The 17,343-nt window shown below is 40.3% G+C and overlaps 1 protein-coding gene across 24 annotated transcripts in view; it reads right to left on the bottom strand.

The window, feature by feature from the left end:
* The window catches only part of VPS13B (vacuolar protein sorting 13 homolog B), a 917,098-nt gene that overhangs the window by 638,830 nt on the left and 260,925 nt on the right, over window positions 1–17,343 (bottom strand). The window contains exon 18 of one of the 24 annotated variants that reach the window (XM_039522064.1): window positions 2,933–3,275. The exons of the other annotated variants lie outside the window; for them this stretch is intronic. Within the exon in view, the coding sequence (XP_039377998.1) occupies window positions 3,151–3,275 (125 nt within the window). The 3' untranslated portion in view covers window positions 2,933–3,150. Of the gene's footprint in view, window positions 1–2,932; window positions 3,276–17,343 lie in introns of those variants that run through there. 24 annotated transcript variants of the gene reach the window in all.

The following is a 17,343-nucleotide window of genomic DNA, read 5'->3' as shown; positions in this document are numbered from 1 at the left end:
ATTTTAGTTAAAAACAATTTTAACAAAAACAAACCTGATTTTAAAAAACCTGAATGTTTAAATTCAAAAATTCATATGCTTGTTTTGTTAAAATATTATATGTTTGGTGTTGAAGAAAAAAATCCAGTTGTTGTTTTAGTTAAATAAAACAATTTAAATGTCTGTCCAGTGATGTTCTCTTCCTAATACAGCACAGCAAGAAAATCCTCCAAATATTAATGATTAACCTGTTAAACTGGAGATAGTTCACCTCCCAATGACTTCATAAATATCTGCTTCAATTACCTTTGGTAAATGAAATGGCCACACAATCATTCCTTTTCTAATATAGCTGTAAACCTAATCTGAAAAGTTTTCCAAATAAATCACTTTAAAAATGTATAGTGTGTACCTTCTAAAAATGAAACCTACATCTATCTCTGAGTTGTGAAGAATATGTATTAAGGTTATTACAACCAACATGAATGCACTTTTATGTAGAAATCCATGATTAAATCAAGTCTTCCTGACTAGTGATTTAAATCAATTTGATTTAAATCAGATCCACCCTGCTTGCAGAGCCCAGCAGAACTAACTATATTTCGAAACATCTGTAGTATCTACTGTGAACTGCACAGTTTAGGAGAGTACCATTATTTCCTCCCACCACTACAGCTTCAAGTCCTTGCTCCACAGTTTTCATTGGGCCCATCTCTGTTAATCATTGTTGCTTCATTTTATTGACTGTCTTCCACGTCTGAAACATCTTTCTAATACATAGGTGCTCCAGTCCCAAACAGAACACAGCATTCTAGGTACTGTCTTGTGATGGCGTGTTAATCCCACACTAGTACGGAAAGAGTTAATGTGGCTCAAAGGGGGTTAAGTAACCTGATAAGCCACACCTAAGGGAGAGTTAGCCTTGACAGGCAATCCCTAACTGAGGATGGAGCTAAGCTGAGCAGGCGCAAGAGGGGCTGGTATTAGGCAAAAAGCTGGCAGCAGAAAGGGGTGGCAGTATTCACTCGCAGGGCATTACAGAGGAAAAGGAGGAAACCCAGCGAAAGAGAACCCCTGGGATTCATTCCCTGAAGGAAATATTTATTCAGAAGGGTGGTGTAGAAGCCTGAGAGACACAATAGGAAACGGCTCAGGGAAATGGCAGGAAGATTGGGGATGGAGCAAACCTTGGCAGCTGATTAGAGGGTCTCGGAGCTAGAACCCAGGGAAGAGGGTGGGCCCAGGTTCACCTACCAGCCATTGGGGAAGTGGCATTGCCTTGGATTGAAGGACTGGGAATGATACCTGGTCAGTCAACCAGTAAGACTTTTATAGTCAGGAAGAGGGCTGTTTAATTGCAATGCAGACATGCAGGCTTGGGCTAGCGCCTGGGCTCAGGGACCCTCTTTCCTTGCGGGATCCCACAACCCATGCTCCAGCTCAAGCCTGAATGTTTACAAAGCAATTCAACAGCCCTGTTGTCTGAGCCCCACAAGCTACACAGCTAGCCACGAGTGTTTAATTGCAGTGTAGACAGATCCTGAGTGTCATTTGTGAATTAATGTTCCTTTTGCTTTTTCCCCCTAATAATAAATGTTTTTACTTATTATTTTATATTTATGTTTTTAAATGTTAAATCTAAAAAGTAGCTTAACTACTATTTCTGTGAGCTCCCATTGGACATCTCCCCAACTCAGTAAACTGCTATATTATGGTCCTTCAATGCACTGAAAGCATAAGGAGGATTTTTCAGAAGGGCAAAGGTCAGGACGAATTTAATAACAACTGAATCAACAAAAGCCATCAGGTTTGTCTGGAAAGTAAATCCGATTTCAGAAGAACAGTCTAATACAATCACTGCTCAATGGGAGCCAGTTCTTGATGGCAGTGGGCTGACTCATCACTGATGCCAAATGCTGAGGCCTTAGTCCTAAATCTTAAATCAAAAAACTTCAATAATTTTCATATACACCAGCTCAAAAATGTAGTGATACATACGCAACTTGATGACTAATATTGGAAACCTGAAAGTGATCACTGAAATACAAACTTGAAAGAGAAAAAAAAAGGGTCTGGAAGCAAATTCTCCATTGATGCAAAAAGAATTAGTAAGTAACTGGGAAGAGGAACCCTATACCTTTGCTGGAAAGGAGGGAATGGAAGTGGTAGATAAGGAGGTTGGAGTTAAAAAGTCTTAAAAGTAACTTTTGAGCTTTAAAGTACAAATTAACTATTATTATTATTAAGGATGTTGATTAATTGCAATTAACTCAGAAGATTAACTCAAAAAAAGGAAATCGCAATTAAAAAAATTAATCACAATTAATCGCATTGTTAAACTATAGAATTCTTCTTCTTCTTCTTCACTCCCAGTGGAGCATAAGGCGCCAACCACTCTCCTCCATTCATTTTGTTCTTGAGCGAGACAGCAGATTTCATCCCACTTCATTCCCATACCTTTCATTTCCTCTTCAATGGTCCTTCGCCACGTCCCCAATGGTCTACCTCTCCTCCTTCTTCCTTGTGGTGTCCATCGTAGGGCAATACGAGGGTGTCTGTCAGCATCCATTCTCAACACATGCCCCAGCCACCTCCATCTTCGTTGTTTCCATGTGTGATCTGAAATCCATACTTTCCGCTCTCTTCTCTTGTAGCCAAGCACTGTCTTGCTGGTCTCTACATATGCCTTCTCGACGTTGTTTATATTACCAGTTCGCAAGTCATTTAGAAGTTGAAACTTTTTCGAGAGCTCCAATATGAACTGTGCCTTTACCGGCAGTTCTTCCAACTTCCTTAAGTCGAAAATTTGTTGCCCACAAACTTTCTTCGTCTTTCGCAATTTTATCTGAAGCTTGCTCAATACAAGATGGTGGTCACCACCTACATCTGCACTTCTTGATACTCTAGTATCCAGCAGTGACCCTCTCCATTTCCGATTGATTGCAATGTGATCAATTTGGTTCCTAGTGTTCCCATCCGGTGATATCCACGTCAGCTTGTGTATTGTCTTATGTTGGAAGATTGTTCCACCTATCACCAGTCCATTCTCAAGACATAAGTCTACAAATCGTTGACCGTTGTCATTTCTCTCTCCAACTCCTTCCCGCCCCATGCATGCTTCATACCCGGCATTGCTGGAACCGACTTTAGCATTGATGTCGCCCATCAAAATCAGGATGTCGTGGCATGGGGTCTTAAGTATCTCTTCCTGGAGTCTGGTATAGAACAAGTCTTTTTCCTCCTCCTCAGCTTGTTCAGTAGGTGCATAACATTGGATGATGGTAGTCTTCGCATATCTGGAGAAGAATCTCGCTCTTATTATTCTGGAGGTAACAGGACTCCATCCTAACAAACTCTTTCTCGTCTCTTTGTCGACTATAGAATACCAATTGAAATAGATTAAATTCTTTTTATGTTTTTCTACATTTCCAAATATTTTGATTTCAATTACAGCACAAAATACAAAGTGTACAGTACTCACTTTATATTATTTTATTATAAATATTTGCACTGTAAAATGATAAACACAAGAAATAATACTTTTCAAATCACCTCTTACAAGTACTGTAGTGCAATCTCTTTATCATGAACATGAAACTTACAATCTTAGATTTTTTTGGTTATATAACTGGACTCAAAAACAAAACAATGTAAAACTTTAGCGCCTACAAGTCCACTCAGTCCTACTTCTTGTTCAGCTAATCGCTAAGACAAACAAGTTTGTTTACATTTGCAGGGAATAATGCTGCCTGCTTCTTGTTCACAATGCCACCTGAAAGTGAGAACAGGCATTCGAATGGCACTGTTGTAGCTGGCTTCACAAGATATTTATATTCCAGATGCACTAAAGATTGCCTCTTCATGCTTCGGCCATCTTTCCAGAGGACATGTTTTCATGCTGATGACGCATGTTAAAAAATAATGTGTTAATTAAATTTGTGACTGAACTCCTTGGGGGAGAATTGTATGTCTCCTGCTCTGTTTCATCCGCATTATGCCATATATTTCATAACAGTCTTGGATGATGACCCAGCACATGTTGTTCATTTTATGAACAAACTCACAGCAAATTTGACAAAATGCAAAGAAGATACCAATGTGAAATTTCTAAAGATAGCTACAGCACTCGACCCAAGATTTAAGATTTTGGAAGTGCCTTCCAAAAATCTGAGAGGGATGAGGTGTTCAGGAGGCTTTCAGAAGTCTTAAAAGAGCAAAATCTGATGCGGAAACTATAGAACCCAAACCACCAAAAAAAAGAAAATCAACCTTCTGCTGGTGGCATCTGACTCAGATGATGAAAATGAACATGCGTCGGTCCGCACTGCTTTGGAGAACCCGTTATCACCATGGACGCATGTCCTCTGGAATGGTGGTTGAAGCATCAAGATCTGGCATGCAAATATCTTGCAATGCCAGCTACAACAGTGCCATGTGAATGCCTGTTCTCACTTTCAGGTGGCATTGTGAACAAGAAGCAGGCAGCATTATTCCCTGCAAATGTAAACAAACTTGTTTGTAATAAAAAAAAATATAAAGTGAGCACTGTACACTTTGTATTCTGTATTGTAATTGAAATTAATATATTTGAAAATGTAGAAAACATCCAAATATATTTAAACAGTATTCTATTATTGTTTAACAGTGCGATTAATCGTGATTAATTTTTAATTGCTTGATTAATCACGATTATTTTTTTTATCGCTTGACAACCCTAATTATTATTCATTTTTGTGTTTATCTTGTACAAGACATAGAAGAAAATACTGTGCTGGCCCAAAAAGAATGTATAATCTGAGGAAACTGACAACACAAAAATTTGTTCAAAGACCTAGAGGAATACTCTGTTGTAAACTATCTGCAAGCACAGCAGTAGCAGAGATGGTGAGCTTGAATATGCATTTACCACTTTCTCACGTGTGGGGGAAGGGAAAGAACTGGATAACATGCTGTGGTTGTAGCCTTAATTCTTACTAAGTAGCTGCCTGGCAAACATTACAACTAAACACCTGTATAACACATGAAAAGTACTTGGGGAGGGAGAGGAGAGAGAGAGAGAGAGAGAGAGAAAGAAAGAAAGAAAGAAAGAATATCATCTTTCCATATTCAGCCCAAACCTCGTAAGTGTATGCAAAATTGAATAGAAAACTTCATAAAAACCTAACTGACAGAGGAATTCTCAGATTGAAAACTGCATTGTTAGCCAAAACAGCTGAAGCAACATTATCAAACTGTAACCAGCTCCAGACCCCTATGGGCAACACATATCACCATGCATTTTTTTCCATTTTTTTTTTAAATACAGTCTATTTTATAGGGTGATTGTAATATGATACTATGATCATTGCTGATTGCAGTTAAAAACAGACCTTTCTAATCCATCTGCTCTCCACTTCAACAAATGCCATTTAAAAGCTACTTCATAAAAACATTATTGCTTCATACTTAAAAGACATTAAGTCAAGATTTTGGAAATTCCATTCACTTGATTATATCAGCAAGTGCACTAGATGTTAGATTTATCATTAAAGCAAAATCCATGAGAACTGTTTTCCAGACTTTAGTTAATGTTCTTATGACACATTTGGCCGATGAAAAACAGTAGTGCTTTGAAGCAATAGCCAGTAAATGCCACTGTGGTTTACCAAGAGTGGGATGCACAACATATTAGACCACAATTAATTAAATTAAACAATTTCTTATGTTATTGAAATGTGTCCTGTATTACTTGTTTGGAATCTTCACAACTGTGTAACCCTTGGGATTTTACTCTTTTTACTCCCCTCCTCCCCCCCCCCCCCCCGAAAAATACTACCTCTTGCATCTATTGGTAATTAAATCAGTAAATGACTACCACTATTTTGTATTTTATTATACTATTTTAAGGCAAAGCATCTCAATAAATAGTTATATTTTCTTTTTATTTCCACACTAATAGTTATAATTTCATTTAGTCCATTATTCAAAGATATGGGGAAAAGATCGAAATGGGGAAAATGGGATCAAGTATTTGCATATTATCTGCTCAGTATATGTCGGTTAATAAGTAGTTTCCTTTCATTACATGTCCATGCAATGTGGGTTTAACATAATACTTATTTTACAGAGTTTGATAGAGAAAATCTTTGGGCAGTTGTTTTGGTCCTGTAGATTTTGGAACTGTTAATATATCTTCATATATAGTTAACCCACTAGATGCTCGGCTGAATAATTTACTAAAATAAGAACTATTCACCTTTATCTGGAAGTCCTGAAGGACAAAACAGATGTTTTTAGTTCAACAAATTTACTTCTAGAAATTCTAAAAATATTTAGGTACTGGTCATGATTCCATGGTTAAGGCCAAATTGAGTAATTTTCCTTACAATAGGGATTAAGCCTCTTCAGATAAATTTTCACTAGCTTAAACCTGGTCTTACACTAGGAAATTAGGTTGCTATAACTACATTGCTGAGGGTTGTCAAAAATTCACAACCGTGAGCAATGCAGTTAAGCAGACTTAACTTTTGTGTAGACAGTGCTAGGTTGATGGGAGAATTCTTCCCTTGACATATCTACCGCCTCTCCAAGAGGTGCAGTACCTACATCGAAGGGAGAACCCCTCCTGTCAACACAGGTGGTGTCTTCACTGAAGCACTAGAGTGGTACAGCTGCAGCAGTGCCGCTGTAGCAGTTAGTGTGTACACATGCCCTTAGCATGAGTGGAGCATCCCTACTGCAAACGGCTACCTCTGCCAGACCCCTTTGCATACACAATGCTGCTGTACAAGCCCATGTGCTGGAATGGATTTCTGGTGGGATATCCCCCAGTTCTCAGTGATGCATTAAACTGGGCTGTTCTATGAATTTATTTGTTGTTCTTTCTCTCTCTCCCCCATGTAGTATGGAGCTGAAGTTTGTGGTACTGATGTGAGAACAATACTTTATGTAAATAACTTCCAAGTGGAGCTATTCATTATTAACAGAGATTCATGTAGGCGAAAGCAAACAGCATTTTGCAGCAAGAACTTTTAATGAGAATGTAATTTAGGAATTCAGTTTCCAAACCACAAAGTGAATCGTAGAGCTCCCAACTGACTTATTTTCCTCTAGATTTCTCTCCTATCCACTAAACATAAAAATGTCATTTTGGATCCTTTTCCCCAAAGTATAGGTCTTGCTAATATCACACTTTAACAGAAGGCTGGTGTCAGAATCTAACATGCTGGCAGCATGGGAGGAAGACTTCTTAGGCGGCATCTTTGTTAAAATGTTGTGAAAGTGCCACAGAAATGGAACAGGCAACCATGGGGTTAAACTGCTGAGCAGAAGAAGGGAGGTGTTAGACAAGAAAGTACAGCTCAGGTGGCATTCTGGGATAGAACCAGAGAACTAAAGCACCTAGGCTTGATTAGCCTGCCTTCTCACTGTAAAGTAGGTGGGTTGCCAGCCTGTGCTGAATCAAAACATGAGCTCACACCTATACCCTTAGCTGTGCTAATCCTAGTTTAAAGCACCTTCAAACCCACGTTAGAGGTTTTTGTATGTGGCATGAGAGAGGATTGGGGCAACACCTGGCTATAAGCCCAGGCTTACCCTTCTGTGAGGACATACTCCTTGTTATGTACAAATTAGATATTATATCCATCCCACACTTACAACACTACATCTCTCTGAACAGAATGAATTTTCTGGGAATTCACAATAGTTGATAAGTTAAAAATAATTTGAAATGGGTCCTTTAAGAAACGTTTCCATTAGTCTCATCTCTTGTTTCTCTCTAGCTAACAAATAGTTTATTAACCATTCAAACTGTCCACATAGTTACAACGCGTATTTGAAGCTATTAAGTTGCAATCAAGCAAAGTTATAAATGATTGTTGTCTCTAACTCAGTGGTTCTCAAACTGTGGGGTCAGGACCCCACAGTGGGTCTTGACCTAAGTTCCCTGTATGCTGCGCAGACGCCTATTTAGCACCACGCATGACCCTCCCCCAGTCCCAACCTAGCCCGGCCCCCAACCTGCCGCAGCCGGGGCAGCCCCCTAGCTCTATCTATGCCGGGCCCGGACCTGCCAGCGGGGACAACACGGCATGGCTCGGACCCAGCTATGGCTGGGGCAGTGCAGACCGGTGCATGCCGGACCCAGCCATGGCTGGGGTGGGGCAGCACAGCCTGGACCCAGCCGCGGCCTGCCCTGGACCCAGCCGCAGCAGCATGGTGCAGGTTGAACCCAGCCACAGCTGGGGCATCCCGGCCTGAACCCGGGTGGCCTGGCCCAGACCTCTCACGGGGCGCCACTCCCTGAACCCAGCCCCGGCCGGACCTCCAGGAGCCAAGGGAGGAGCACCTATCCTGCAGTCCCAGACCCGGAGCTGCCGCAAAGGGGAGAGGATGGGTGCCCCTTCCCCCCAGCCCAGGTGCTGCTGCGGGAGAGAGAGCTGCGGGGAGTCCTCTCTCCTCGCCATAGCCTGGAGCACCCTCCTGCACCCCAAACCCCTCATCCCCAGCCCCACCCCAGAGCCTGCACCCCCAGCTGGAGTCATCACAGTCCTGCACCCCAGCCCTGAGCCCCTCATTCCTGGCCCAACCCCAGAGCCCGCACTCCCAGCCAGAGTCCTCACATCCCTGCACCCCAACCCTCTCCCTCAGCCCTGAGCCCCCTCCCACACTCCAAACCCCTCAGTCCCACCCCCACCACATGAATTTTGTTATATGCACCGATATGAAGGTGATGTGTCACATTCCGCACATGGGTGAGAAAAATTAGAGGGAACACTAGTCTCAACCCCATTTTAATGGGGTCGCCAGGGCCAGCTTTAGACTTGCTGGGACCCCTAGCTGAAGCCTGAGCTCCACCTCTACCCAGAGTGGTGGGGCTCAGGCTCCACCCCCACCTGGGGTCACGTAGTAACTTTGTTCTCAGAAGGGGGTCACGATGCAATGAAGTTTGAGACCCCTTGAGCTAACTAACTGCTATGATTACAGTAAGGTACAGATCAATAATACAGATCATTCTAAAGTGGTGTCACTGTGAGAGAAGTTAACTCAATGAGTCATCACCATTCTTCTCCAATTAACTGGCATGCCACAATTCTACAGGTTATAGGAGTCAGTGGAATTAGGTGAACTGTACACAGTGGGCAAGTTTTCATATACATTTTCTGCATTCTACAAGTTTTCCAGTTACTCTGTTCGGATAAGGCATGAGGACAACATTTTTTCCCCAAAGTGGGTGTTCGGATTTTTGTTTTTTAACAGCATGGGAAAGCTACATATCATAGAATTAGGAAGTTTTCTGAAAAAAATTCTTCCAGCCGATAAGCCAGGACCCTGGTATTGAAGCCAGACCCACAAGGTCCTTAGGCAGCATCCTTAACCACTGTTCCGTAGCAATACACTGAACCAGAGTGCCTGACTAAACAGCCTACAGGCCCACAGAAGCCATGCAGAAGCCATGCACTAGGCCCCTGATTGGATAGACAGTCAGCACTCTCACTGAGAGCCTGGCTTATATAAAGGCCACAACAGGAAAAGGAAGCTGAGCAACAGACAAGTGCCTGATAGCTGCTCTCCAGACTGCCTTGCCGCTTCCTCTGACCCTGCCCTGCTGCCTCAATACCTTATCTAACCTCGCCTTCCCAATCAACTTACCCGGCCCCTTGGACTGGATCTTCTGGCTACTGTCCCTTCAAGAACTCAACCACTGCCCTGGACTGCCTCTGATACGGAATGACCTGCCAGCTACCGGACCACCCATGCACACTTGCCTACTGCTCTGGACACTCTCTAGCCCACCTCAGCCACCAAACATTACCCTTTACATCACAGAGATATTTTCAAACAAATCACTTACACAGCTCAAAAATTGGAGAGAAGGTGTCAAAATAAACTGACAGTGGAACTTAAATGCAACTTTAATTCTGGAGACAGTCAAGTCTCCATATTTAAAAAAAATCTCATTCACAAATATATTAAGATAGAACAGATCATTGCCCTTAAAAGGGCATGTTAATATCTCTATTAGCAGAGGTGTTGAATAATGTAGTCTTTAACAGAAGTTGTACTATGCATCAAAGTGGCAGTGAAGCTCAGATCACATACCCTCATTTCCATAATCACTTTCATATGCCTAGTATGCATTAAATACAGTACCATCTTAAAAATGAGAAATAGACATTCCTTTGGAAATTAATTCAACATTACGTGTGTCACACTAGGAAAAAGGGTTTTTTCTCTCTTCCTTCCTCCATGACAGTATGCGAAGCTTGCAATACAATAAGCAACCATAGACATTTTTATCATAATTTCCAAGGGTTTCTTTCTGCCTTATAGGCACAAACCCACAATAGTGGTGGTACAGAGCAGGCGTATAGGTCTACTATACCACCTTTTAAGAAAGTACACTGTATATTTCCTTCTGCAAACCAACCCTCACAAAACTGTAAAAATAATAAAAAAAAGAGAACCTTGTTACCATATCCTAAGCCCACATTTCACTGCTGTCACACACTGCCTCCCCAGGAATTCCTTTCCACCTCTTTCAACAAAGAAACAAACAATATATACACACACTAAATTTCTCTAGCTTGCATAGTAACAGAACATTACTTCCTACTTTCCACATGAAAAAACAATATCTTACACTTGATCAATACATACTTCTACAGTAAATATGTTAGTGTTACAGAGGTCTGAAGTTAAGGTTCTATATTAGAATGTAAATTAGGGGAACTCAGGGCATGTCTGCACTAGAAACACTATAATGTGGAGCTAGAAGAGATCTTTCTAAAGGTACAGGTTATGTCTTCACTGCAGAGTAAACACAAGTTATCTACACTTGAGTTATTCCTCTTGAGTTTGCCTCACTTAAATGAGAGCAGCCACACTATGAAACAACATGTCAGCTACTGCATCCACACAAGCACTGCTCTCGCTCATGTGTGGTGCTCAGAATTCAGGGGGCAAATCCTATGATTTTTAGCTCACTATGCATTTTGTTTGCAACACATTATGAGAGCAATTGTCTGTCCTTTCTGAACACACAGATGAATAGTGGGAAAACTAGCAGTACTCAAATGACAATAGCTTCCATCCACACTGCAGAATGGTTGTGTTAGCTGCTGATAACTCACTTTTACTTCTGCATTAGCCTATGCCCCCTCTCATGCCATCCAACTTGAATTAAAAGCACCACCACACCCAAACGATGGGTTTTTGTGGATGGATGGGAGTTGAATTAGGGCAACACTTGAGTTATAACGTAAATTAACATGCCCATAGTTCATCAGTAAGAATGGCTAATGTGATGTGTGGGTATACAGTAAAGAAGGTTCTCAACTTATTTCACTGCTTTTAAGAATTTGCGGGGGGAGGGAGTTACATGTAAGCAACCCTAACTGTTTTTGTTTGTAGGTATTTTAAAATAAATAAAATGTTAATCCCTAATGCTAAACATCTGTGTTTACATGACAAGACACTAGTATAGAATTATCCATAAATGTACGTACTGAAATGATCAAATTCTTTGTGGGTTTATGCAACTTCTGACCAATTTACAAATCAAATATATGGTAAATATCTGTTAATCAATTATGCAATGAATCACTACACTTTAAATAATAAGTGATTACACTTATTCTATTTCTCAAGACCTCAGACAACCTCTGTCCCATATAGTGAATAATCTTCTCCAACATGCTGACCAATACTTAGATTGTAAATTCTCTGGGGCAGGGACTGTTTTTGTTCTGTTTGTACAGCGCCTAGCACAATGGGATCCTGGTCCATGAGCAGGTCTCCTAGGGACTACAGTAATATAAATAATAAATAATAATAATGCAGAATTAATAATCAAGCAGATGCTCAAAAAAAAATCCTACAGGGAATTCAGTTAAATGTTTACTTGTTATTTTAAGCAGAGTATAAACAGTAGGAGTTGCGGGGTGGGGGACAAACAATAGAAGTACCAACTGATTATACAATCAAAAAAGAAAAAACACGAAATGGATTACATCTGTGCTAACCTGTGCAAATAATGGCTGATGCAAAAATATGTTGATTATTGCTGGACTAACACCAAAATATTTAATGGAAATAGTAAATAAAATATTCTGAAGGAGGAACTTGTAAAATATGTAAGCTATTTACAATAGGATATACTTCAAAATAAAGGAAACAAAAGATGTTAATGTAATTTGCTACTTATACTCAATTTATACTAAAAGTAGTGACCTAAAGTGGCTCTTAAGAAAATGATAGAAGCAGAACTCTAGAAATGGCAGCAACATTATATGTATGTACCATCATAATACATTCCACAAAGCTAAGATTCAAATCCCTTTTAACAGACAAAAAATACACACATTAGACAATGTGCAGTGTGAAAGAAAGAAAGCCATCTTATAAATCTAAGGATGTCATTTCTCATATGTGGAATGCATATTTTATTTCTACTGCAGAATATGTCATCGCTGTAGGGCCAGGCCAAAAATATCCAGATGTTTTAATAAGAAAGATTAAGCATAATCTTTCTGGTGATCAAATTTTATTTTTCTAAAAGACAGTTGTTAATGTTAAAGATGGAGGCTGCTAGCAGTTTTAGAGGCCTATTCATTTAGAATTATTCCAACCACTTCCTCACAGATAATGCATTTGTTACAAAGAAAATGTGGACAGCACAGCTTTACAATTCATTAAACTTCTTTTCAACTGCACATAGCTGACAGTTCTTAGTTACCATTCTAGCCTTTGGGAAATGTATTAAGACATTCCTACTAGTAATGCATGAAATAAAAGTAGTATAAAAAAACAAAAACAAAAAAAATGTCAAAAAGAGACATTTTAAAGTACTTCAATCTGAAGAAATCACACGTGTTATACAGCAATTATGTTGTTATTTAGCATACACATATCACACAGTACATATTAAAGAGAAAGGAAATGGAGAAGGGGAGAGGATAAAAACTATGAAAAACAGTTTATTGTATTCCACACACTGTCCACACAACAGGTAGGCAATTTAAATATTCAGGCAGTTGAAGGAAAGGTTAATCCTCCAAAGGAAATAAAACTCCCATGGGAAATGAAAGTGGAAATGAAACCACGGTAAAAAGCTGTTTGGCTTCACACCCTAAGAATTGCCTACAGCACTGCATTACAAAAAAGCCCCAGAGCCTGGTTGAGCTTCAACAGCAGCAATATTACAGCATAAATATTGGGTCATCAGTGGCAGCAGTGAGCTGATTAAGGGTTGAGGTAATTTATTTACTTTCTCTAGTCAGGAACTTTATGAAGTACAAGCAGAATTACAAAGAGTTCCTGTATGTCTATCATGTTGAAGGAAATACTGTAATAATCCATGTATAAAGAAGGACATATGAAACATGCCAGAATGACAACAGTTTAGATGAACACACACAAGACCTGAAGTATCATACTTAGTTACACACCCAGTATAATAAAAATCAAAGACTAAATATGGACAGACGTACCTCCACATTTGTTTCAATGTTATCTAATGAAACTGTTTCCAATAAAAAAGAGAAAACTATACCACAAGCCTAGTATGTTTACAATATTATTTGTAAGAATACTGTGATGTGCATGATATAAATGCTTAAATTTTATATATGTGCCTGTATGTTTGTTTGTGTGTGTGTAGTGAGAGAACAGTGTGTGCGTGTAGTGAGAGAAAGGTGTGTGTATTAATTAAGAGAAATGTTACTTATCAGTTGTTTGTTCTCTGAACAAATTGCCACTTCAGATCTACACTGTAGGTCTCAGGAGCTTCGCCATGCAAGAGACAGAACCTTTTCCAAGGGAGTTATCCATCAGTTTCTATGAGCATGTCCTTCAGATGTGGCATTCTGCATCCATGAAGCTATAAGCCTCTGTGCCCCATATCCACCCTACATTTCTCTCTGGACACATTCTTTTAAATTTCTGAAGTACACAGGAGGATGAACTTCAAGTTTTGATCCGTAGAGGCAATACATTGAAAGAACACCAGTTCCTGGCAAGTAACCTTTCCTTCTTCTAAAAGATGTTGCCTTTGTAGATAACCCAACGTAGAAGATTAATTTGAAATGACAGTCCTCAAGATGATGAACAGGTAGTACTATCACTAATTAAAAAGAAACTGAAGCATGGTTTTGCTGAATTGAACATTCACTCTGGGTTCAGCACTAAGAAAATACTACTTTGCAAACATATTAATTGAACTTCAGGTATCAGAGCATTAGAAAGCTGCACTGGCAAAAAATATTGCAGAGACTATTTCCCCTTTTGAATATTGGACACCTGGAACTTTTGAAAGAGTAGTTCCAGCTAGGTCACAGCATAACAAAATACACAATTTAATCCATGTTGATGGCTTCTGAAGTGACATTGCTTGGCCTTTAGTCTTAAGCAAGACTCACAAATAACCTTGTCCAATGTATAAAGGGTTTAGAACTAGCTATAATGAATAACCCTTTTAAACATGCAAGGAGTGTAACAAAGCTTCACCTTGGAGATCATGAGGCTTTCAGAAAAAATGGTAGCAAAGAAATTGACTAATTAAAATGAAATTAGATTGCCTAAGTAAAACATTTTGGATGAGATATTAAAACTATCTTATCCTTATGAAAAATTAATATTTGAAATATCTGCCACAAAACCTGCTGCTGAAACTCTCCTGGCTTATGGAAAAGCCACAAAAAAAGAACTCTAACAATATATGCTAGAAGGAACAGGTACCAGGGGCTTCTAAAATAGCATCTACGAGTTTGTGAGGACAAGAAACAAGTCTCAATCTCACAGATCTATAAACCATAGTATACTCATTCATCAGAGCCTTAAAGAACCTTTTTTGGCAAGGAATAAGAAAAGATTGAACAAGGACAAGGCAGGTAGTCTGATTGCTAAATAAGCTTTAACCACAGAGAACAAAATAATACTGAATCCATCATAGGTAAGATATTACTACTAAAAAGGAAGAGCTCAAACACCACTTCAAACTGTGTATAAGCATGAAACTGTTTTCACTTACCAACATGACAGCCTAGAGGAAGATTTCCATGATTCCAAAAGAAAAACTGACTTGGTCACACAAATGCAATAATTCTTTAGTAATAAACCAGGAACCTAGTGCTTAGGTGAAGGGATTTTTCTTCTAGTTGAAGAACCTGACATCCTTCCTGAGACAAGAAATATTATTTATATTGAGGTATCTGAGCCCTGCTGTAGCACCGAGTATGTCTACACAGCAATGTCTGCCTACGGTTAGTGAGACTCGAGTCAGCTGACCCATGTCAGGAAACCCTGGTCTTGAGTGTCTACACTGCATTTTAACCCTAGGTTAAGGACTTTTCTGACACCACAGTGAAGTTACTCTATCCCAAAGTTCCCAGAGTCCCCACCAAATGTCGACACTCTAGCCCTATGCATATGTTGCAGTGTGGAAGAACTCTATTGCCCACCCTGCTTCCTACCTGTGACAGTGCTATTGATGGGACTCAGCTGCCCATAAGAAGCACGAGTGCATGAACTGCATAATTAGCTCCTTTGGGGCTCTCTCAGTAAAATGACAGTAGTTTGACAAGGCTTTATACAGAACTATCATCTAGAGTGAGAATTGGGCTCTGCACCTCTAGGCTGAGTCACACTGGCAGGAAAATACCCCTGTGTACCTGTTCTGTTCTCCAGGGCTGTCAAACTATTATAATGAAACTTTGGAATTCTTAATTTTTAAAATGGGATGTTCAATTAAGGGTTTTTTGTTGCTTTTTTTTTTATTTATTTTTGTCTGTTTGTTTGGAAGTTTGACATAAAATGTAGGTTTCGGAGGAAAAAAACACACACACACCAGCCTGGCTGCTGCTAGATGCCCCCCAGGAGGCTTTGGGGAAGTTCTAGAGCTCGCTCCCGCTCACTGCCCTGACAGTGCATGCCGGCCAGGTGCCTCAACACAAGCAGCTCCAGAGAGGTTAGGGGGACCAAAGAGCGGAGCAGGGACCAAGCAGCTTCCCTGCAGGGAGGGGGAACGGCCAGGATGTTGGGGTCTTCCCTCCCCTGTCTGTGCTGAGCCAGGAGCTCTGCCACTCCCATTCCCTGCGGACAGAGGCAAAGTCGTATCATTACCTCCATTGTACAGATGAGCAAATAGACAAGGCAATATTAAGTGCCTTTGCCAATAACACACAGCATGTCCCGCAGAGTTGGGATTGGAGTCCAGAACTTCCAATTGTTAGTCTTAGCTTTTATTCACAAACCTTCCTTCACCCTTCAAGGGTAACATGTTATTAATCAAACCTGAAGCTCTTAAAAGCACACACAACTGTGACTTTTACTGTGGTCTTTTACTGTGTGGTCTATATTAAGAATAATGCATTCATTTAGCTGGACAGGTAAAAATAGGCACCTCTGGACACCAATGCTACATGCGAATCCATGATCAGGTGAGGATCGAGAATCATCCTCACATTGTGAATCTTAGTCACTAGCTGATTTTAGTCATTTGCATACAAACAATTAAAATGATGTGAACATTGTTTTGAGTTTCTTTTAGTGGACAAGTTTCCACACAAAGTTGAAATATAAAGTTATTCTCCATTCCATTTATATTAGTATAAACTCCATAGAATTTGATGGAGTTACACTAATGTAACAGAATGAAGAGTAAAGTCCATAGTCTCTGATTGCAAAGGTGAGAAATAACTATGGGATTGTTGCTATATCGATTAAACAAATGTGTATGCATATGCTCATGCACATGTGCATCCACACATATTGAACAACATATGTTATCTGTTTCAAGTTGGACAATTCAATCTAGTGAAAGTTTTTAAACTGGAAGATACTAACAATTATATACCATCTCAAACAATATCAAAATTTCATTTCATACCACTCAGACTCTTAAGTCTCTCAATGTAAGGCACTTTCTCTAGCCCTTAAATTATTTTTGTGGCTCTTCTTTGCATCCTCTCCAATTTTTCAACCTCTTTTTAAAAATGGGTACACCAGAACTGTATGCAGTATTCTAGTATGGTTCTCACCAATGCTGTACCAGCAGTTCTCAAACTGTGGGTCAGGACCCCAAAGTGGGTCATGGCCCTGTTTTAATGGGGTTGCCAGGGCTGGCTTAGACTTGCTGGAGTCTGGGGCTGAAGCCAAAGTCTGAGCCCCACTGCCCAGGGCTGAAGCCAAACCCCAAGGGCTTCAGCCCTGGGCAGCGGAGGGGGGGCGTTGTTAGGCTTTGGCTTCAGCCCTAGGCACCTGGGCTCAGGTTACAGCTCCTACCTGGGGCTAAAGCCCTCAAGCTTCAGCTTCAGCCCCCACCCCAGGGCGGTGGGGCTCGGGTTTCAGCGCTTTGCCCCTCTCCTCCTCCCCACTCAGGATGGT

The sequence above is a fragment of the Mauremys reevesii genome, linkage group 2, assembly GCF_016161935.1.
Source record: "Mauremys reevesii isolate NIE-2019 linkage group 2, ASM1616193v1, whole genome shotgun sequence".
In the NCBI taxonomy this organism is placed as follows: domain Eukaryota; kingdom Metazoa; phylum Chordata; order Testudines; family Geoemydidae; genus Mauremys; species Mauremys reevesii.
This window is presented reverse-complemented; position numbering and strand designations above follow the sequence as displayed.